This window comes from Diospyros lotus, chromosome 2 (genome assembly GCF_014633365.1).
Source record: "Diospyros lotus cultivar Yz01 chromosome 2, ASM1463336v1, whole genome shotgun sequence".
Classification (NCBI taxonomy): domain Eukaryota; kingdom Viridiplantae; phylum Streptophyta; class Magnoliopsida; order Ericales; family Ebenaceae; genus Diospyros; species Diospyros lotus.
The window spans coordinates 478,923-502,187 of record NC_068339.1 but is presented as its reverse complement, the minus strand read 5'-3'; the positions used below and the strand labels follow the sequence as shown (position 1 = coordinate 502,187).

Sequence of the window (23,265 nt, the reverse complement as noted above, 5' to 3'; positions counted from 1 at the left end):
TTCATCAATCCTAATTTAAATCCGCTTGCACAACTGCTTGATACAAGTAAAAGGGCAATTGATAGAATAACTTTTGGCAATTCAGGGCAAGTAGCAAAACAATAGCCCTCCCAGTCCCAAACACCCAAAAGAAACCATGAATCACAGGCCTCCCAAAGGGAGGAATATATGCTTCACAATTGCAATGCCAGCTAGCTAAATATACCCAACATTTCAATGTCCCCTAAGCTCTTGCAAATCCAAATCCAAATCCAAATCCCTATAGTGATGCCATTTTTTGTATCTCTGGTGTCCTGGTAGCACAGGTCGACGCCGAGTCGCATGGCCACATTTTGAACAACAGCATCCTTTTAACTCGTTCAGGCAACTTGTACAGCATCTGGAAGCAGACAAATGTACACCCATCAGAAGCATGCATAGAAGAGCAAACCAAAAGATGGAAATGGTTCTCTCAATGCATATGCATCCTGCAGTTCGGAAACGATTGTGTGAGGGAAGGCAGATTGGGAACATGATAGTGGAATTATGCAAAACATAGACATTGACAGTAGCAGGCGGGAGCCAGTAGGAAGATGTTTCAGAGACCTCCATGGAACATGAAGATGCATCCTGCTGTTAGTGCATCTTCTAGATGCATGTACACCTTTGTATTTCTTTGAATATGCCTTTGTATATTTGCCAAAAACAAAGAAGATAATATATAACTCACAGGAAAAGCAAGTTGCAGTCAAGATTTGCACAATTACGGTGCCTCAGTTCCGAAACTTGTGAATCACAAAGATAGCATCTAGCCAAGGAACCATCCCCAGAAAGTATTTGCTCTCGGCTTGCTTCAGTGACAACTTCAGGCTTAAAGGTGGAAGGTGGTATAGAAAGACGGGAGTCAAACACGAAGAGATTCCCAACCCATTCCATAGGACCTTCATTTTTCAGGTAATGAGAAACACCTCCCTTCAAGGTGTACAAATTTTTAAAGCCCCTTTTCCTGTCAAATATGCAAAAGTATTTGTCAATAGAACTACAGATAGTTTTGCTGCAAAAATAAGTGAAAAGTAAACTAAAGTTATAAGGACCTAACCTGCATATATGACAAATACTTCCTGCATATTTCATTAATATTATGTGACAATGAGTTCAGCAATGTAGATTCATTTCTTACATGTACAAAAGGTAAGTTCAAAAGCTTCTGCTGTGAATCCTTCACATCATCTTCTACTAGACCACCTCTTCCAACTTTATGTTGGTATCCAAAAGAGGTAAGAAACAATATGTCGGAGAATTTAATTGAATTTTAAATAAAATTGAGTGGGGATTTTATCCATGGCAACCAAATAAGTTAATTGTTGGCTAGGGTTTGGTTTTAATCAGCTTCAGATCCTTGGACAAGGATCTTTCAGAAGTATTTGTAGTAAAATCACATTTAAATTCTTATGCAGAACAGAATACACTGGAGGTGATTCCTAGACAAATTTGTATTGGAAACATAAGGTGCATTGAAAAATCACTCAAGTGAACAGGAACCAATTAAGTGCCTCATTGCTAGTCAACTGAGGTATTCCAGTATGTTTAATTGGATAATCACTGATTGAGTTATTAAAAGTAATCTTTGATCTTCAATCATTATCTCAACATTCCTCTCCCAGGTATAAGGTCCTCAGTTTGCCCAGTTACACGTTGCATTCTGACAGGCTAAATGGAGTAGGGCTCCTCACTATCTGCTTTCTGAACGTACTCCCCTAGAATCTCTGCTGATGAGGAATGATTCCTCACTATCTACAGTCTGAAGGTACTCCACTTTCTGACAGATCCACTCTCAGATGGTAGAGACCCTCAGACTGTCCACTTATGGATGGATAGCTGGGAAGACAGATTAGAAAATCGCATGGTAAGTCTTCTGGCTTTTCCTTTTCTCCATATTTGATAGTTATTTGCTTTGAATTCTTAAATGACTTCCCAACATATTAACAAAAATCCACACAGCAATGATGAGTTTTGTAGCACACTTGAAGATTAATACTCCTGGAATACTTGGTATCATTTTAAAATGTCCAAACCTTGCATAAATTGCAGATCAAAAGTCTCGAGTCCTGAATATGATAGATCACTGCTGTAGGACAGCAATGCTATTGGCTTATTGCAGCGGCTTGTTTTAACACTTCTGTAAAAGACTTGACCTAGTTCATGCAAAATCACCCCAACTGGGGATGGACCGGGTTGATCTACAAGTGTCCTTTTCCACACAGAAATTACAATCTACAAGGAAAAGATAGATAAAAAGAAAACAAAAGTATACTGCAGTTACCTTAGGATCGTTGAATATACATCGCAACGGATTCCCCCTGTGCAGTACATAAATATGGCTGTTTTCTCTTTATCAGCAGAGGCTAAAGGATCTGAAGCATTTACCTGGATTGTAGAGAAGGCAGAAAAAGTGGAGTTAAGGACAAACTACAAGAAAAGGGATTTTCCAAGGAACTGATAGCTAAATCTAACACACAACAAATTATAGAAAGAAAACCTTGCAAGAAAAAAATATCAAGGTATCACAACAATAACATATATGCATTTGCTAAAACAAAACAAGTGCCTGTGTCATCAGAGGTAGAGGGTGACTTTATCGTTTTGGGGCGGGGGGGCTAACGAGTTAATGTACAAATAAAAGGAAGTTGGAAGCCATCCAATTTGAGTATTATTTTTATAATATTAATATTATCACACTTACCTTTTGCTTAGTATCAATTATAACAGGGCCACCTTATACAAACTATTAATAAATTCAATACATATGGTGAAACATATCAATTTGAGTTTTATTTTTACAATATTAATACTATCACACTTACCTTTTTCTTAGTATTCAAATATAGGGGGCCACCTTATAAAACCTATAAATAAATTCAAAACATAAGGTGAAACTCTTCATATGAAGAACAATGAATGAATTATATAGATAGCAAAGGTCTTCATATGTGCCACATGTAGATCATGGGCCAGGCAGAAGATCAGCTTGTCTGGCCCTTCTGTTAAGAATATCAATGTGACTATTAGAAGGATTTAATTTTCTACATGACATAAATTAAACATACCTCTGATTGAGCTAGCCCAAAAGAAGTGCTCCTAAAGCAGTCAACATCAGGTCGTTGAGCCCCACGAAAGTGACCAATATCCCACTCATAACCTGATTGCAAGCAACTATGAAATGTTCACAATTCACGGAAATGAAATGAAATTTTGTGAAGTTTAGAAAACAACAGAAACATCCAAAAGACATTTTAAAGAATGTAAAAATAAATCTCAAGTGGACTTACAAAAACCTTCATAATGAAATTCTCTTAAAATATGAAATATTAGAAGAAAAAACTATGCTAAATGGACCGCATGAAATGTATGCACAGTTCCCATGTTGGCCAATCGGCACTAATTCTATTGGATTAAATTCCATAAATAGGACAAGCACCTAAGATTATTGATTTTGAACAAATTGCTGAATTTTTTCCTACTGAAAATTCAACAATGCAAAGTACATAAATAAAGGTATCATGCACAAATTCCTCAATAAACAACTAATCACTTGGGGAAATGCAATAAGCAGAATGCAAAGGCACTTTAGCTAAAATATTTTAGAAAGAAACAAAAGGCAGGTACCATTTCTCACATCCAATAGAATAGAGTTTGTGTTAGAATTCCAAGTGGATACTTGATCAGCTCTATTTACTGCTTCCAATTGAAGCTGCCACTGAGAGGGTGAGAGTGGAGTAGCTCGCATTGACGGGTCAAGCAAAGGAAGATCAGAGATGCCTTCTTCCAACTGCCAACAAAATAATCAATTATGTTAGAAATTAGACCAAGAAAATAAAATAGAAAAATATAACTTCATCAAATGGCAGTCCAGATATAAAATTCTCTTAAACCTGTAACAAGAAAAGGTACTTGCAGCTAAACAAAAGAAGTTAACAGGATTTCAGTAGTTCATGTTTCACCTAATAATTACAAATAAATAACAAGTAAATCCACAAAAATAAATAACTAGAAGCTAAACAAGGATGACTACTAACATAAAGAAAGCAGACAAGGAAGAAAGAAGAGGATAAACGTCTTGTAGGAGTAGGAGGCAAAAGATGTGGTTTGGCCAAGATCACATTTGTCCTCTCACAGTCTCACCATATTAATTGGAGACAGCGAGTGGAAAGCTACAATTTAATTCATTGTTATAAGCAAGCAAACCTTTACAGGAAAAAAAGTACATAGAGATGATAACAATATCCACCAACAAATGAGAAAATCATGCATGGAATAATAGATCAGTAACATACTAAACACACAAAAGTCTTTTGGATAATCTACACATTTCTGTATTTTCTTGGGAAAAAAAAGTTCTGGGGTAGTACATCACTTGAAAAAACAGAATAAGCAGAGATAAAAGTTTTACTTTGTGTACTAGTAATACTGTATTGGAAAATTCAAAATGAACACCATGTGACTTGCCTGAACAAGTGATGGCTTGTACCGCAGTTTCAGTCTTGGAAAAGCATGCCCACTCAAAGCTGGAGAAATCTGAAACAGAACATCAGAAAATCTGTGGTCTTCTCTTAACCATTTCACATATGCAAGAGCATCTTTTGACGGTCCACTGTACTGCACAAAGTGAACATGAAACAAGTGATTATGAGTAAAAACAAATATTGAACTATAAGCATGTTAAAAATTAGAATTATCTTACCCTCTAATTAACATGATAGATTGATGATCATTTTAATTGCTAGACAACGACAGGCCATTTTAATTATAGAAGACATTTTCCAATTTTCTATCTCCAGTTTTCCACTTCCTCTCTAGCTTTTCTTTTCCACAAACATTTAAAAAGTTAAGTGCTCATTTGTTGAATACAAAAAACTAATTTCTTATTTTGAAAACAAAAAACGTGTTCAAAATTGTTATGTAGAAGATATGTTCAATTGTTATATAATGTAATATCTTGTTATTAATAATCTTACCATATGATTAATTCTTAACAATTATATTATTATTGTCATAAAATTAAAATAATCAATAAGGCATTTAGGATATTGCTAATGCTATAATTTTAATAATAATAAATTGTTAAAAATAGTATTATGTTAAAATTGTGAATAAATTCAATTGATAAAGTTATAAGATTTCATTACCAATTAAATATTCATGATATTGCAAATATTATAATATTATAATATTAATAATGATAATCATAAATGATATGAATTCTAATTTAATTATTTTCTATAATTTTAATAACTATATAATACTAATATTGCTGATATTATAATCTTATTTCATACTAGTAATTTTTTGTTTATTAATATTTTTACTGTTTATAATACTAGTATTGTCAATATGTCTAATATTTTATTATCATTTATTATTACTCAATTTTAAATTTTATTTTTTACTATTCAGATTCATACTGATATTAGTATAATTAATATCAATTTTCGTTGGGAACAAAATCTGTGTTCTGAAAAGCAACGAAAAAACACTCTTTTGTGAAGAAAATAGCAGAAAACATCCTAATGATGTTTTTCAACAGTCTGCACAAAAAACAGAAATTTCTGTTTCCTATATACAAAATTTGATCAATTGAACATGACTTTCTGCCTTCTTTTGTGAAATTTTTTCCAATAAGTAACAAAGTGTAATTTCACAACTGATCAGCCCCTATAGTCCTCTCATGCATGCTTGGAACCCATTAGGAAATTCGCTTTCATTTATGGATGAAGGAAAGTTATTGTGAGAAAGATAAAGACAAGCTGATTTGACACTTCCAAACACAAGTGGAGAGCCTTGTGCACTTGGGACACCGTTTTCTGTATGAATTGTCTAAACTCACTTCATGCACTAGGACACAGTTCTTATAATGCTAAAAAAAAAAAAAAAACTGCATTCTGGAATCTGCCCGGAAGTATGTCTTCCTTTGAGCTTTATTTCCTGCATATTTTTCCAGACTTCTCCCTTTCTCATGCAAAAACTTTTACTGCACCATTGACAGAATGCAATAGGGAGGATGTCAAACTCTTGCGGTATTTATTTATAACTAAAAGAAGACCACAATTCTATAATAGGAAGGAAATGACTTTTATAGTATTTCCTCACATTATCTTATCCATCATTATTTTGGAGAGCCCAAATGCTCAGTTCAAATTTATTCTTCCAAATGGATACAGCCATAAAACTCTATTCCTTAGCCTAGTTACTAGCCACGAACCTCTCCACAGTCAAACTCGAATAGAACTCTTTTAGCAGTTAGGATAATCAATGGATGAAGAAAACCATTCATGACATGCACCATACATTAGAAAAAAAAACTTTAAGGCACAGATCAATCTCATATAAAGAAATACCTGTGCATTAATCCCTTGCTCATTCAAATATATTCGACCATGTATGTCAAGCCCCTAACAGTTTAAGACAAAAAGCAGCCAATCAACTCACTGTAGATCAATCACGATTCACTGTCATATAATGCTTAAACAACAATTGAAAATACATATTTACAGAAAAAAAAAAACAATTGAAAATACCTATTTACACCAATGCCATGTTAATAGGAATACCAAAATACTGTGATCATGAAGTTTGCAGAACAAAGTGTTCATGTTGAATGTCAATATTTTTTCTTTAGCAATTTCCAAAAATTTATGCTTACTTCATCACAAATTTCCACTGCATCAAAATGAATTTAATGCATCTGAATTTTAGAATTTTCATTTTTGTAAGTATTTGTGTAACTCCTGATAGAGCTGAAGAACTAAACTCAAACATATTACCCTGTTCACCAAGTGATTTGGTAAATGGGGCCCAACCACATATAATTAACCAGCTAACATGTAATGGAAGAGGTCTTGAAATTTCCAAATAACTTGAGATCTAAATTGCACAGTTTCTATCTATGATTGCATATAAAGCCATGGTGGAACACTAAATTCATCCATACTGTTAACCCAATTCTCTCTCAACAGACTTGCATGGGGGGACTTGGGGTGTCAAAGTGTTAAATAATTGGGAAAAAGGAATAATACTTTCTCACATGTACAAGGAACAAATGTACAAGTATAACTCCTAAGAAATCTTCTAAGTTTTAGGACTAGATAATTCCTAAAATAGAGGACTAGTTTACTGTCACGACCCAAGGGTTAATTAGAATGGCTATGCTGTATTTCTTTTACTTTAATTGTTGCACCTATATTCCAGCTATCAATTCTGTTAGAATTAGAAAGGCCACAAGTGAGGCCTTAGAAAAAATGACAAAATAGTTTGTTGTAACTGCTGGAAGGTGGGGGGGGGGGGGATGATCTGCTGTATCCACACCCACGCCAAGCAACACCTATATGTATTCATCCCATTCCATGGGAGAAGGCATGCAAAAATTGAATACAACATTATCCTATTCTCACTCTCTCAATTCTCTTCTCCCTCTGTTCATTCTATTCTTCTTCTAATCTCTCCCTCATTCTTTCAAATTCCTCCTTAATTTCCTTTTGTTCTTAGCCGTAGGTGAATCAGATTCTTCCGATTCCCAAACTAATCCTAGGTTAAGCCCTAGGATCATGACAAATTAGTATCAGAGCAGTCAATCATTGGCTGTGATTTTGATTCGATTATCGGTGGAATTAATCAAGTAGTAATTCAGATGATTCGGTTTCATTTTCCGACGCTGTTAAGATCTAACGCGGAGCCACGTTCCTTAGTTGTGATTCCTGGAAGTTCTCTAGCGATATTGGTAGCAAGATAGGTCGGGCGAAGTACTGACAATTAAAGGTCGGCCGGTGAATTGCGGTGATTCCGACAAACTTGAACGAGTAAGTAATTCTTGGCTTGAGTCTTGAAAGCTAAGCAGAGCAGTGACCAGAAATTGTTGTCTGACCTTGGGAAACAACTTTCTAGCATTCCGACGGTGCTTTTGACGACTTTCAAGGGCGAACTTGAAGCGATCAGAACCCAACCCAAATTCCGCAGGACTCCAGGTAGAATTGTGGCGGGTGATTCTTTCCAGAGCAAGAAAACGAGGCAGACCCAGAGAATTCCAATCGAATTCCTCCGACCAAGAACTGGGCAATCGCAATTGGGTCCAGCATGGTGAGACGAGCAAGGCCAGTAGTGTTCTTGGCATTAAATGAGGTCCACGAATGGAGCTGGGGGTGCAAGCGACTTGGTGTTGTGGGCAAGCAAGATCAAACAACTCTGATCGGATTTTGAAGACGAACAAGGAAGGTGAAATAGATTCAAGAGGTGTTCCAGCGACTCTGGACATCTAGAAGGTGGGTAGGCGCTGGGAGGTGTTAATCTCCAAGCAAGTGAGCACCCTCAGTCAAACTTGGAAGGCACCACAGGTGAGTGACCCTCGGCCAATTCCGCAAACATCCTTAGCCTTCTATTCCAGCAATGTAAATTACAGTTGTCCTAGTAGCTGGATCCAAGTCGCTGTGTGTGATTGAGGCAAGCAAACCCAGGCGATCTTGGCTGTTGCTCCTTAGCAACGAATCTCGGCCACTGCCCAGCTTCCAATTCCTCTTACTGTCGCTAAATTTTGTGGGGTCTCGGCTAAGAAGTGCGGCAATTCTGATATCTAATTCCAACAAGACTCGTAGTAGCTGGGAGTGTAGTTTTGAAGGCATTCCTAAGCCGGTGAGCCTCAACCATTGAGTGATAGAAGCGGATAGAGCAGCAGAAGTGTGGTGAACCTTGCTGAAGAACCGAACAGTGGATTTTCCGTGTTTGAGATTTAAGTCGAAAGGAAACAAGGTTGATCGGAAATTTACAGCAAGCAGTCCGGGCTATCTAGGGTGCATGCACATCGATTATTGGTTGTGATCTCTATTCAGAATTTGAAGGAGACTCCTAGAGCAGTTCCGATGATTCTCAATTGTTGCGATTTTGATTGTGATTCTTAGCTGACAGTTAAGACGGTTTGGAGGACTCTTGAAGGCCGATCAAGTCGCTGTAAGTGCGCAATTTTTTTTGCTATTACAATAAACTTGGTCTTGAAGCATAACAGTGGCTGCAATTTGCCACTTATTGGATCAATTTTAGAGGTGATTGGGTGAGGCAGTTACAGAAGGGAATTAGGATGGAAAGAGTTGTTGTTTCTTGGCCTATTGCTTTTCCAGCTAGTAAGATTTTGGCCAGGAGGAGTAGTGCACGAAGGAGTCCAATGGAATCTCAATTGCAGTAGAAAAATTCTTCATTTTCAGTTGAAATGGGGTCTCAATTGTAGCCGAATTATGCTGCATTTTCAGTGGTTAATTTTCAAGCAAGAGAGCAGCCTCAATTGCAGCAGACCAGTGCTACATTTTCAGTGGGGTATCCGACTCATGAAGCTAGGGGCTGTAGTACATATATGAAGCAGAATGCTTCATTTTCAGTTGGAATGGAGCCTCTATGGCAGCCAAAGAAGGTTGCATTTTCAGTTGACCAAAAGCATCAAACATGGGGAAAGGATTTTGAGAAGGAGATCAGCCACGGGGACAAGGAAACAAGAAGTGTAATATATGAAGAGTGCAAGGAATTCGGTTGAATGTTTCGTGAGAAGTTGCAAGAGTTTGCAATGATACTATCTAAGGAGTATCATTACAGTTTTCCCGCCGAATACTTTGATGACTATTATGGAAGTTTTAACAAGGAGGAATTTCTCAAAATGGACCAGCCGAAGGAGAAGTCAAGATGGCAGGAAGGGGATTCAGCTGCAGTGATTGAGAAGTTAGAAGAAGAAATAATATCCCAAGATACATCTACTGAAAGGTTGCAAGGAAATAATAGGGAAGCAATTGATGAAGTGATAGAGGAAGCCAAAACCAACTCGTTACCCCGGGTGGCTAGTGCAGAGGCAGAAGGATTTGGTGGTGTTCCAGATCAGAAGTTTATGGGAAATGGAATTGCATTGGGTCAGGAAAATTTGATTGAAGGACCAGCAATCTATATAGATATTGGTGCTGGATTTCTTCCTCTAATTCTGGACCTACCGGAAGCTAAGAATGGGAATACTTGCAACATTTATCCTGGGCTGGGTCAAGATTGTGATGGACCACATGCAGTTAAAGAAGGCCCTAAGTATACTGTTCCTTTGTCTTTGGATCCAAAGAAGGCTAAATCATCCTTGGCTGGGGTTAAAATAGGTATCAGACAGCCCCCAGTGCGGGTTTTGGCAGGAAGGCTAAGGGAGATAGCTGAAGAAGTTGAAGATTTTGCCGAAGGGAACAAAATTTCCGCTGTTGTATTGGTTCCTCCTCCAGTGGGAAAATTCGAATGCTGGTCTATTGCATTGACTGATGAACAGATGATTAAAGATAATGTGGCAGCAAGTCAAGATGCTGTTACAATTGAGAGAAAAGAAAAGAGGAAAAAGCCTAGAAGGATAAAGAAGGAAAGAAGCATTAAATTGATAGAGAAAGCTGGAATTGGATGAATAAGAACGACTCAACGTAATAAGTTTCTTGGGGACAAGAAACCTTTCAAGGAGAGGGAATTGTCACAACCCAAGGGTTAATTAGAATGGCTATGCTGCATTTCTTTTACTTTAATTGTTGTACCTATATTCTAGCTATCAATTCTGTTAGAATTAGAAAGGCCACATGTGAGGCCTTAGGAAAAAGGACAAAATAGTTTGTTGTAACTGCTGGAGGGAGGGGGGATGATCTGCTGCATCCACACCCACGCCAAGCAACACCTATATGTATTCATCCCATTCCATGGGAGAAGGCATGCAAAAATTGAATACAACATTATCCTATTCTCACTCTCTCGTCTCACTCAATTCTCTTCTCCCTCTGTTCATTCTATTCTTCTTCTAATCTCTCCCTCATTCTTTCAAATTCCTCCTTAATTTCCTTCTGTTCTTGGCCGTAGGTGAATCAAATTCTTCCGATTCCCAAACTGATCCTAGGTTAAGCCCTAGGATCATGACAATTACTTCCTACTTTCTAGAACTAGATTACAACAATTAATTTACAGAAAAATACAACATAAATCAGTAAGTTAGTGATGGATAATTTTGGCTGCTACTCTATCTTTATCTTCTACTCTATCTTCGCCAACACTCTCCCTCAAGCTAGAGAATGTACATCGCACATTCCAAGCTTGTTTGTTAAATCATCAAATCTCTTTGCTAGCAACCCCTTGGTTAGTATATCTGCTACCTGATCCTCTGAAGCACATATGGTAACTGAATCAAACCTGCTTCCAATTTTTCCTTTACAAAATGTCTATCAATCTCAATATGTTTAGTCTTGTTATGTTGAACCAGATTATGGGCTATGCTGATAGCTACTTGGTTATCACACCTTATCCTAATTGGGCCTTGGATTCGAATCCTTAGGTCTTCTAAAATGATTTTCAACCATAAGACCTCACATAGGGCTAGGGCCATGGCTCGAAACTCTGCCTCTACACTTGACCTTGCTACCATAGTTTGCTTCTTGCTTCTCCATGATACCAAATTTCCTCCTAAATATACACAATAACCACTTGTAGATCTTCTATTTGTTACTGAACCTGCATAATTTACATCTAAAAAACAATTGATGTCTAATTCTTTCCTTGCTTTAAAGAGAATTCCCTTGCCTGGAGTGGTCTTCAAGTAGCTTAAGATCCTCCTCACAGCTAGCATATGCTCCCCTGTTAGATTGTGCATGAATTGACTCACAAGGCTGACTGCAAATGCTACGTCTAGCCTTGTGTGGGATAGGTAGATTAGTCTCCCAACAAGTCTTTGATATCTCCCCTTATCCACCATTTAACTGTTTGGATTATTCCACACTTTACTGTTAGGTTCAATTGGAATTTTAGATCCTTTTCCACCAAGAATACCTGTTTCTGCCAACAAATCCAGTACATATTTTCTTTGGGATAGAAAAATCCCTTCTTTAGAGTAGGCAACCTCAATGCCTAGGAAATATTTAAGAGTGCCCAAGTCCTTGATTTCGAACTCCTTGGCCAATTTTTCTTTGAGTTTGACTTGCTCTTCTTTATCATCACCTGTAACAATCATATCGTCAACATCGACTAAAAGAATTGTTACCTTGTGTTACTTTGAATGCTTTATAAAGAGAGTATGGTCCCCTATACTTTGAAAATACCCTAAAGCTTTCATAGATTTAGAAAACCTACCAAATCATGCCCTGGGTATAGGGCTTTCTTTAGACGGTATACCTGTCCTTCATTTCCTTCTTGGAATCCTAGTGGTAATTCTATATATGCTTCTTCCTCTAAGTCTCCATGGATGAATGCATTTTTGACATCTAGTTGTTGTAGGTTTCATTCAAAATGGGCTGGCAAGAATAAGAGGATTCTGACCGTGGTCATTTTTACTACTAGGGCAAATGTTTCAAGATAATCAATTCCATATGACTGGGTATATCCTTTAGCCATGAGCCTGGCCTTATGATGTGCTCGAAATACAAAAGAAATACTAGCACCTCTTGTTTGATAAGAAAGTTCGTCACAAACAAGAAAATACTAGTTTTGATTTGCCACACTCTAAGATAGAAAAAGGAAGAGTGATAAGAATCAAGTAAATTCGCCACTAAACAAATGAATTGCTTAGATAAGAATTAAGATAAAAATACTCTCTGCACTTTTTTCATAAAAATGTTCATGCCAAAACATTACAAGATCACACATATAAATACTAGTCTTAAAGACAAACCTAATAATTAAAGATAGACAACATCATTGCCTCTTTTGACAAAAGAGGACCAATGATGATAAAAGACAAACCAAAAGCATAACATTATTATGCCACTTTTGACAAATGAAATCATGATTGCCTCTTTTGACAAAAATGGGCTAATGATGATAATAGACAAACTAAAAGCATAAAGAAAAACATCATCATGCCATTTTGACAAAGGGAATAATCATGATGATAAAACACAATGATACATAAAAGACAAAACACTCTGAAACAATGAAGGGTGACATCATGCATAACATCCGTTATGAGACTTAGGCTTGTTGGAAAGACTTGGGCCTGGCAGATGGGCTGATTGCTTGGGCTTGATCATAGAGTGCCTATGTTGCATTCTAGTCCTGGGCTTCCAAGCAAACAGGCAATGTGATTAATTTGGGCAACTCATTCACTTTAAATTCTAACTCTTCCATATGAGCTGAAGTCTTCCTAATAAATAACTCAAATTTCTTTTGAAATTGTTTAGCCCTTGAATGAGTAATTGGCCCAAGACTTACATGCTCTTGGACAACCCTTGCCTTTGCATCTTAACCTTTCACATCACCATATATCTTTCAAGGGTGCCACATGCCGTATTTAACATTGAAAATCCATCTACACCCAACAGGATTAACCCTTTTTGGTTTGGATACAAGATCCCATGTGTGGTTCTTTTTCAAAGCTCCCATTTCTTCCATCATGTCATTTCTCCAATTTTGATCCTTTAGTGCCTCTTGGATTGATTTAGGAATGATAATTGCATCTAAGGATGCCAGGAAGCTCCTATGTTTTGGGGAAAGCCGTTGATAGGAGATGTAATTGGTTAAGGGGTGTTTTTGTGTAGTTTCTCACCCTTTTTCTAACAGCAATAGGGAGGTCTAGATCATCAAAGATAGGTTCAGTAGAAGTCATGGGAATGGGTTGTGTGAGATCATTACCTTGACTAGAAACTGAGGACTGGATCTGCTGGGGTTCTTGGCTAGGTTGTCTCTGCTTATAAACATAGGGTGAACCCTTAAACCGTACTGGAGGTGACAACATTTGAGTGGCTATTTCCTCATTCACTTCAGCATGATCTTGTCCTTCTATATGGATGTCAGTACCTGAAGATAGATTGAGGTCAGTGGTATGGGAAGGTTGGGAATTGAGGCTAGAATGAGAAGGCTGTTTGGAAGTAGGGGCAGAGGCTGGGTTTGGAATTAATAGGTTGCAGTCAGTGGTATTCTAAAGATCACCAAGGTCACCATAAGCAGGCTCCCCCTGGTGACCAGTGATAGAGAAATGAAAAAATGGAAGGGTTTCAATGAAGGTAACGTCCTTAGAAATATATAGTTTTCGGGTAGGAGAATTGTAGCATTTATATCCTTTTTGGGTAGGTGAATAGCCTAAGAATACACATTTGATTTCCCTAGGATCCAATTTATCTCTATGTTGTTTGGAAATATGGACAAAGGCCACGCAACTGAATACTCTAAGAGGTAAAGAGTTGTGCACATTAAAATTTGGAAAATGTGTAGTTAGGCATGCAATGGGGCTTTGATGATTAAGAATTTTGGTTGGCACCTGATTAATCAAAAATGCAGCGGTTAAGACAGCTTCCCCCCAATATAGTTTAGGCACATGATGATGATGAAGTAGGGTACGTGCCACATTAAGGAGATGTCTCATCTTCCATTCGACCACTCCATTTTGTTGTGGGTGTCGACACAAGAAGATTCATGGACAATCCCTTCTTGTTGGAAGAATTGATGCATATGATGATTGAAATAATCATGGGCATTGTATGTCCTAAATTTTTGGATAGGGGTTCCAAATTGGGTAGCTATCATTTTGTAAAAGTTTGGTAATATTGTCCCTATGGCTGCCCTATCTTTAAGCCAAAAACCCCATGTCATACGAGTGCAATCATCAATGAAAGAGATAAACCATTTTTCCCCAGAATAATTAGGGATTTTGCAAGGCCCCCAAACATCCAGATGGATTAAGGAAAAAGGTTTTGAACTGATTTTATTACTGATTGAATAAGAAACACAATGTTGTTTAGCTAAGATGTATATATCACAATGAAATATGCTAGGGTCTCTAGACTTAAAGAAAGTAGGAAACATAGCCTTCAAAAGTGAGAATGGAGGGTGGCCAAGGCGGTAATGGCACACCATATTTCTGAGTGATTTGCTACATTGTTTGAGGAGTATGCCACTCGCAATTGGTCCCTAGGTGGATGAGAGTCCTTCCCCATGAAGCAGTACAGCCCATCCTTTACCCTAGCAACTCCAATCCTTGTCCAGGTCTTCAGTTCCTGAAACTCAACCATTAGGAGAAAAAATGGCTAAGCAATTCAAGTCCTTTGTGAGTTGATGGATTGAGAGAAGGTTTGCAGATAATTGAGGGACATGTAGGACTGATTTAAGAGACAAATTTGGGCAAAGGTTAACTTGGCCTTGACCAACAATAGGGACTGATTTCCCATTGGCAATGGTAATTTGTTTGGAGGTGTTGAGTGGCTGGTAGGTAGTAAATATACTTGGATTGGGTGTCATGTGGCTAGTGGCTCCTGAATCCAAAATCTAAACATCATTCCAAATAGTCTTTAAGGCAGTAAAGTATGCAGAATTTGTGTTAACTGAGAGTGCTAAAGAGCAGGTGCCTTCTTGCATAGTCTTAAGAAAAGATTTCAGCTTATGGATCTCATTGGCATTAAGTTGAGTGAGATCAGGGCTGCCATCCGCATCAGTCTTTTCTCTAGATTTTCCCTCCTCTTGGGTTTTGTGAGATAGGTAGACTTGGTTCTTTGGAGCCAAGTTTTTAAACCCACCAAGCTTGCTGAGAACTGCTTCCTTTCCATGTAGCTTGAAACATGTGTCTCGAGTGTGTCTAGGTTTCCGGCAGAAAGTGAACCATAGGCCATCCTTGCTGCCAGGTTTTACCTGCTGTTCCATTCTTCCTAACTTCCTTGGTCCATTGCCCTTGTTTGACATCAATGTTGAACCATCAATGGCTGCCTCCTTTAGCATCACAATCCTCCTATTCTCCTCACTCCTTACCATGGCAAATACTTCGTATATGGATGGTAGCTTCTCTTGGTCAAGTATCTGCACCCTAACTTGATCAAATTCATAATTAAGTCCAGCTAAGAATTCAACAATCTGATCCCTATCCATTATTTGACTAAGGGTCATAGCATCCTCCTTACATATCATCTTAATATTTTGATAGTGATCCAACTCTAGCCAAAGGCCTTTCATGTAATTATAATACTCCATAATCGACATCCCACCTTGTTTAGCCCCACTAAGCTTGGTCTTAATTTCATAGATAACAGATGCATCTTATACCTTTGAGTAAGTTTGTGTTACAACCTCCCAAATCTCCCTAGCAGTCCCCAAAAACATATAATTCCTACTAACCTCAGGTAGCATGGCATTCCACAGCCAAGACATGATCCGTGAATCCTCGATTTCCCACGTGGAAAAAACAATGGATGATCTGCATTAGGAGGAGAGGCAGTGAGATGGGCAATTTTCCCTTTTCCTTTGAGAAAAGTTCGCACCAATTGGGCCCATTGCAAGTAGTTTTTTCCGTCTAGGCAGTAGGATCGGTGGATGTTTGGCAGCTCTCCAGCAACAGCACCATGATTTGTCTCTTGACTAGGATCAGTAGGTTGCTCCACCTCAGGAATAGATCTAGTAAACTGCTCCACCCTAGGCAAAGACTCCAGTGACAATATCAGATCGTGTAGACATTCTAGACAATCTGGGAGGGCCAACAACGAAAGCAGATGGCTAATGAATGAAGGAGTGTAATGAAGGCACTCAAAGAAAGGTTAGAAAGTGTGCAATGAAGGCACACAGCTAGGGTTTCAGAGGCTGTGATGGTGGCTCTGATACCATGTTAAATAATTGGGAAAAAGGAAAAATACTTTCTCACATTTACAAGGAATGAATGTACAAGTATAAATAGAGAACAACTCATAAGAAATCTCCTAAGTTTTAGGACTAGATAATTCCTAGAATATAGAACTAGATTACTTCCTACTTTCTAGAACTAGATTACAACAATTAATTTATACAAAAATACAACATAAATTAGTAAGTTAGTTGTGGATAATTCTGGCTGCTACTCTATTTTTATCTTCTACTGTATCTTCGCCAACACAAAGTAATTTCCAAAATCACAAGGCTTCACTTTTCATTAAACCTCAGGGGCAGCTGAAGTAATTTACCCTCTACCCTAATCAAATTCAGAATTTCTTGGGCAAAGTGAACTTTTAAAAATGCAGGAGAAATATAACCGAGGAGGCCAATACGGTATAAAAGTATAAGCAAAGACATGAGCACAGGACTGAAAATTTTGACAAAGAACTTGAACTAAAAGTGGGATTGATAAAATAAATTGAAATAACGCACGTGAGCCGCAAACAGAAGAAGTAAAAAAGATTAAAATACAGAGAAGAGAAAGAGAATGGTTCATAGATGAAAACACAGAACCTGCAAGAAGGAAAGGTGCCTGGAAACTTCCTCCTCTGGGTGTTTGATGAAAACAAAACGATAGAAATTCACGACAACAAACTTCTGATGATCATCATCATCCTCAACCTCACAATTATCGGAGAGCTGCCAATCGTACTTGGAAGAAGAAGAAGATAAGTCAGGTAGACTAGCATTAGGACGACCACAGCGGCAACAAGTGAACCGACGTCGCCCTCGGGGTCTGCAATTATTATGTTCCGGAGAGAGAAGAAGCAGATTAGGGTTTGTCGCAGTCTTCTTGGTCTGCTGCTTCCTGTTGCGAAGCGTAATGACTGGAATCGAAGGCGAAGGGGCATTGGTCTTATTTATAGCAGGAGGAGGGAAGGCGGAGAAAGCGGCAGCGGTGGCGGTGGGAGAGGCCTTGCAAGGAGGGAAGCAGTGCAGCACCGTGGCGTTGGAGTTGGAGATAACCTTCATTGTCCAATTCCAATGTCTGTTTTTCCAGTTCCCACAACCGCCCGGCGCCACCCAAACGACAACAGCCCACCCTTTTGTGTATTTTGCATTCCCTTTAAGTTATTTTGTTAATAAAAATAACTTATTACAAATTAATTCCCATAAAAATTATAACTTTTAAATAAATTTGAACAAGACTCAATAACAACAACGTCTAAATTGGGAGGGGGGGATTGTTTGAATAAGAGTTACTAATAAATGTCAATCAACTTCCATCAGAATTGGTTACTATAAATTGGGAGGGGGGGAGAGGGATTGTTTGAAAAAGAGTTACTAATAAATGTCAAATAAACTTCCGTCAGAATTGGGACACTAGCAATTGTCAACGTGCGAAGAGATATAAGAAGAGTTCGTAGTCTACTTTTTAATCATCAAGTTAGATGGTGAGGATTGTGTGAAATAGAAGAAATAAAAACATAAAAAAACACTTTTTTTTTTTTCATTATTTTGAAAAGCACCATTTTTCAATTTTTGCAATCAAAATCTTAAAAACAAAGAGCACTTTTCTAATAAATGACCACAGCAGAAGAAACCCACAAAAGTAAGTTAAATAAATATATATCTATAATTAATATATTTATCTTTCTATTACATTTCTAAGCAAAGACAACAAAATAGAGAAGGCCATTAATTGATTCAGCAAAAGCTAAAGTTGGGATGAGGCCCGCACAGAAACATGTCAAAGTTCTTCACCCTGCTCCACCACTTGGACACTCCTCCTTTCCGATCTCCGCCGCCGTATCCATGATTGTAGCCCCTCTTACTACGACTAGTTCTCGCAGCAGCAGCAGCAGCACCACTACTGCTACTACTACTACTAGTTTCTTCTTCATCTACTACTTGAAAGCAATCCTCCAATGTCACCTCTTCCCCGCCGCCCTTACTAGTACTGATCTTCTTCCTGCTGCTCTTGCTTTTCCCGCTGGCCGTTATTTCTTGCTCCCGGAGCTGCTGGTGATACTCCTTGTTCCTCCTCTCCAGGCTGTAAATCTGCCCCTGAAGATCCTCAATCTTCCGGCTCAGCATGCCCACTCGATGATCCTCCCTCATCTTCAACACGCACCTTGCCAGCTCCCCGGCCTTTCTCTTCATGAACAGCGCTTCCCCCACCAGCCCCTTGTTCTCCTCCGCCAGCGCCACCACCCTGTACCCCAGCCTCGCGTTCTCATTCAGCAATATCACCTGTGTGTTCACAATAATATTATGCAATAATATTCATGCATACATATACCACAATCTCAAATCTCTTTGATTATATATATATATATATTAGTTATCTTTACCATTCCCCAAGTGGAGCATTTATCTTTCATTTTTCGATTATCTAATTGTAATCAACCTCTATAAATACCCTAATAATATTATTTATGTAGATAAACAATGATATTTAAGCCTGACCCGTTGGGTTGAGGGGCATGATTATGGCCCATCAAGGGTAATTTGGACATTTCAATCAACGGCAACGAGTTATTATCATAAGGGAAATTCTATTTGCGGTCTGACAAATTACTCTTTAAAGCTCACTTCATGCAAAATTATGCATTAATTTTCAATTGCCTATTTTAACCCCAACCCATTACTTTCTCCGACCACCGCCTCATCTTTCTTTTTCTCCCGCACCATATATACATACACACACAAACACATACACCATATATATATATATACATACTCACACACATATATACACACGCAATTTCATAGCCGTGACTATGGAAACCGACCCACCTTGCAGAGAGAGAGAGAGAGAGATGAGTCAGCTTCCATGACCGCAGCTGCCATAGCCAGAGTCATGAAGTCGTGTGTATATATGTGTGTGTGAGTATGTATATATATATAGTGTATGTGTTTATATGTGTATATGATGCGGGAGAAAAAGAGAAAGGTGAGGCGGTGGCCTGAGTACGTAATGGGTTGGGGTTAAAATGGAAAGTTAAAAATTAATGAAATGGGTTCTGAAGAGTAATTTATGAGGCTGCCAATAGAATTTCTCTTATCATTATCCTAATTTGTTAACTTCTAATAGTTATGTCGTCAACATTACCCTCTCGGACTCCAACACCTCCAGCAAGCTCTTCTGCAGCTCTATCTTCTTCGAAGATTCAGCGCCGTGACGCTCCGACACGCCGAGCTCGTCCGCGAGGATGTCGTAGTCGACCATCTTGATCACGAGGTCGGCAACCAGAGCATCAGCGTCCAGGGTGGTGGGATTTTGGAGCATTGGGGGTTGTTGGTAAGAGAGAGAGCTCTCGGCGTCGGAATCCACGAGCTGGCCGTTGTTGTCTTCTTCTTGGTCGGAAAAATCCTCGAAACGGACGGGTGTAATCGGGGAAGAGTGTTGCCGGCGGTGGTGCTTGGCCAGGGTTTGGCTGTAACGATCGGCCAAAGATAGATAGCCATTGTACAGGTCTTGAAGAAGGGCCAGCAGCTGCGGGCGCGTCTGGTAGTAAGCTTCGGCGCGTTCCGCGAAGCTGTCACCACTGGTCTTGTCGTATTCTTCCTTGGAGGTGGTATTATTATTAACATTGTTGTTCAAAGCCAGCGCTTTCATCTTGTCATCCAAATCTGCTAGACCCAACAAGCAAGTCTTAATCTATTAGTACGCTCTGAAAGTGACAACAATTGGAAATAGATACATTTTGAAATTTGAAAATATAAAGGACAAATTTCCATTAGCGTTAGCGGGCAATGGACAATATCACCCATTTCCTGCAAGATCAATAGCACAGTTTCACAAATTTATTAGATTCCTGACAAGGAAAGCAACAGCTCGCTTGCTTGGTCTGATCAAAATATCAACTAATTATTTCTTGAGCCCAATAATTTTCTCCTCATTATTATTAAAATGCATTCAATTTGCAAAATAGCATGTGAGAAGTTCATTGCTATCGTTTTGTGGGGGAGTGGGTGAGTTTCTGGAAAAGGCAAAGCACAGTGAAGTCTGTGCGCTTTTCTTCCATTATTATGTTTTGTGGGTGAATGAAAAGACAGGTTGCGGGCAGAATGGAAGAATGGTCCACTTTAGAAGAACGCATACGCACCGGCAATGGTAGAGCGGAGCCAGGATGGCTTGGACAAGCTGAAGCTGGGGGTGCTTGTGCTTCGACTTCGGCTTCGGCTTCGGCTTTTGCTACAGGGACGACATGATTGATTAGATGACTCAACAGCAGGGACGCCTCCTCCTGCCTCTGCTGCTCCCTGACTCTGGGTGTTCATCTTTTCCTCCGTACACATACAAATCCTTCCGGCAATTGGCTGACCCTACATTATTTAATTTTGTCATCACCCCCAAAAACATTCATTAAATGCATCAGATAAACAGGAACAAACTTTTTTAACAAGGGGACTTTCTTGCTCGATTATTTTATGGGTTTTTACCAGATGAAGTGTATTATTTTATTTTTAAATCTTAAACCCCTTCAGATATTTACAATATTCCGAAGGACCTTTCCCTTATCCTGGAAAAAAGCCCTTATTTTATAAACAACAATTTCTCTACTTGATTCAACTAATTTTCACTCGTAATCATAAGCCCCAACTTGTGTCAAGAAAGACTGCTAAAGTGGCTTGCAATTGAAATTAGATTAGGATACTTTTTTACCCAAGTTGCAAAAGAAGAATTCAGGTTGAGAGAGACGTGTCATGCTTTTTTCCATATCATTAAAGCGGAGGACATGAATGAAACTTCTGGTGAAGAAAACCGTACCCACAGAAGCACAGTGAAAACAAAATAATGGAGTTGGAATAGAAGCATCAAGAGTGTGGTGCTAGAAGCAGAAGAAGAGATCAGAAAGGCGCAGATCTCGAGAGGCCCAACTGCGTCTGGCAATTGGAGGCCTAAAAATACTAAAATTCACCAAAATTCGAACTTAAAACAAAAATAATTAAAGAATGCACGAAACAAACACCATTATATCACCACGCAGAATGGGCAGGCCCAAATCCCCATGAATCCCACACTCCCAGGGAGAAGAAGCTCTCGCCGGAGGCAGGAAACAGAGTATTATCTTCATTCACATTCGCCGGCTCAACAATTGAAACTATCTACTCTCAAGATTTGACAAAAAGAAAAGAACTAAAAGAGAAAATTGGAATGTGAGAAAAACAGTTTCCCACGGAGGAGGAGCTAAACCAATTTCCGGAGTATCAAAAACAACAACAATGTAGGTGAAGCGCAATTACTGGTTAAAATCAGGAATTAAACGAATCATCCGAGCGAGGAAAGAAGCGTACTTACTGGTATTAATCAAAACTTCAACTCGATTAGTCCGCGACGCAGAGAGAGAGAGGAGAGAGAGAGAGCGAGAGGAGATATGATCAGAGCAGAGCGAGGGCTTATTCAAAGCATGGCCGACTTAAAGAGAAGCTCTGTATGTACATATATAGATATATATATTATATAAGAGGAGAGTGGAGAAATCAAGTGTGAACAGGACTTCCCAAGAACGATGTATGACGACCTTGGGGACTGACACGTCTAGCCGGGGGCCATCAGTTTTCAAACCCTACAACAAATGCTATTCCCAATACGGCACCGGCCCCCACTACACGCAAAAGTAGTAGTACGCAGGATGTGATGAGTCCTCCTCTGGTAGACTAGACAGTAGATAGTAAATAGTTAATGGTCAATAGTAAATATCGCATGATTTTTGTAAGATTTGGATCACTATTGACTAGAAAGTAGAAACTCAACCTAAATCCAAAAGCCCGGTGCGATTTTGTTCATCCTCTTTAACGGATGACCATTACTCTTATTATTTATGTGAGGGTAAAAAATAACAGAACGATAATTAAAAATTATTTCAGGCCATTTCATTGCTTTTCACCCTCACATGAATAATGAGGATGATGGTCACCCCGTTAAAGAGATGAACAAAATCGCTCTCCCCAAGACCCTTAAAAACATTAAATACGTCGTTTCTTGATGATGCTATTGGGAAATACCAAAAATAACCTTTAACATTTGTAATTAAATTATATGGGAAATTAATGACAGACAGAGAGAATATATTTGTTAAAAGAATCTTTTAGAAGATATAATAATAATGAATAGAAGAAATTAATGAGTTAGCATTGATGCAACTAAAGTATGACTACCAAAATGGTAATCCAATTGGAAGTAGTCAGTCAGTCCTTTTCAAGTAGTTGGGTTAACCCTCTTAATCCTACAATGAATAATAATTACTAGTAGTTATTGAGAATGTGAAACTAAATCACAGCCGTCGGATTGCAACAGTGACATGCTTCATCCATTATTAGATCTGATCTATTCTAATTATACACACACATGGAAGGGAATCATCCATTGAGGTTGAACTAACTACCCGGCATGATGGGTAATCATTAAAAATCAAGGAAAAAAGTCAAGTCCTTAACGGGCAGGGGCAGCCAGTCCATGCGCAGTTGGTCTTTTTATCCACTCACTCACTTGGGTACCCTTTCCAAAGTGGGTGGGTACCCCTTTTCCGGGGTAACCATGCATTTGACTCCCAATCAATGGGACTGTGTTAATTTTGTTTAAATTATTTATTAATTTAACTTGATTGGGAGTCTAATATTGACAGTTTAGACTCAATCCACTTCATA

At 38.6% G+C, this 23,265-nt stretch overlaps 2 protein-coding genes across 3 annotated transcripts; both read right to left on the bottom strand.

The window, feature by feature from the left end:
* Positions 1–37: 37 nt before the first annotated feature.
* On the bottom strand, positions 38–17,741 carry LOC127794506 (rhodanese-like domain-containing protein 8, chloroplastic). 2 transcript variants are annotated; one of them, XM_052325661.1, is made up of 8 exons: positions 17,182–17,736; positions 6,375–6,428; positions 4,486–4,635; positions 3,646–3,808; positions 3,087–3,178; positions 2,303–2,406; positions 710–985; positions 38–379 (listed from the first exon to the last, which is right to left on the bottom strand). In XM_052325661.1, the coding sequence occupies exons 1-8, from the start codon at positions 17,638–17,640 to the stop codon at positions 214–216; spliced, it is 1,464 nt and encodes a 487-aa protein (XP_052181621.1). In that variant the 5' UTR covers positions 17,641–17,736; the 3' UTR covers positions 38–213. The 2 variants fall into 2 exon arrangements, with proteins under 2 accessions (XP_052181621.1, XP_052181623.1); XM_052325663.1 differs by having other exon boundaries at positions 237–467; positions 17,182–17,741.
* A 480-nt stretch (positions 17,742–18,221) lies between these two features.
* Positions 18,222–22,123, bottom strand: LOC127794507 (kinase-interacting family protein). Its single transcript, XM_052325664.1, has 4 exons — positions 21,917–22,123; positions 20,721–20,940; positions 19,724–20,244; positions 18,222–18,861 (listed from the first exon to the last, which is right to left on the bottom strand). Exons 2-4 carry the CDS (start codon positions 20,911–20,913, stop codon positions 18,316–18,318), a joined length of 1,260 nt encoding a protein of 419 aa, XP_052181624.1. The 5' UTR covers positions 20,914–20,940; positions 21,917–22,123; the 3' UTR covers positions 18,222–18,315.
* Between the last annotated feature and the right edge of the window lie 1,142 nt (positions 22,124–23,265).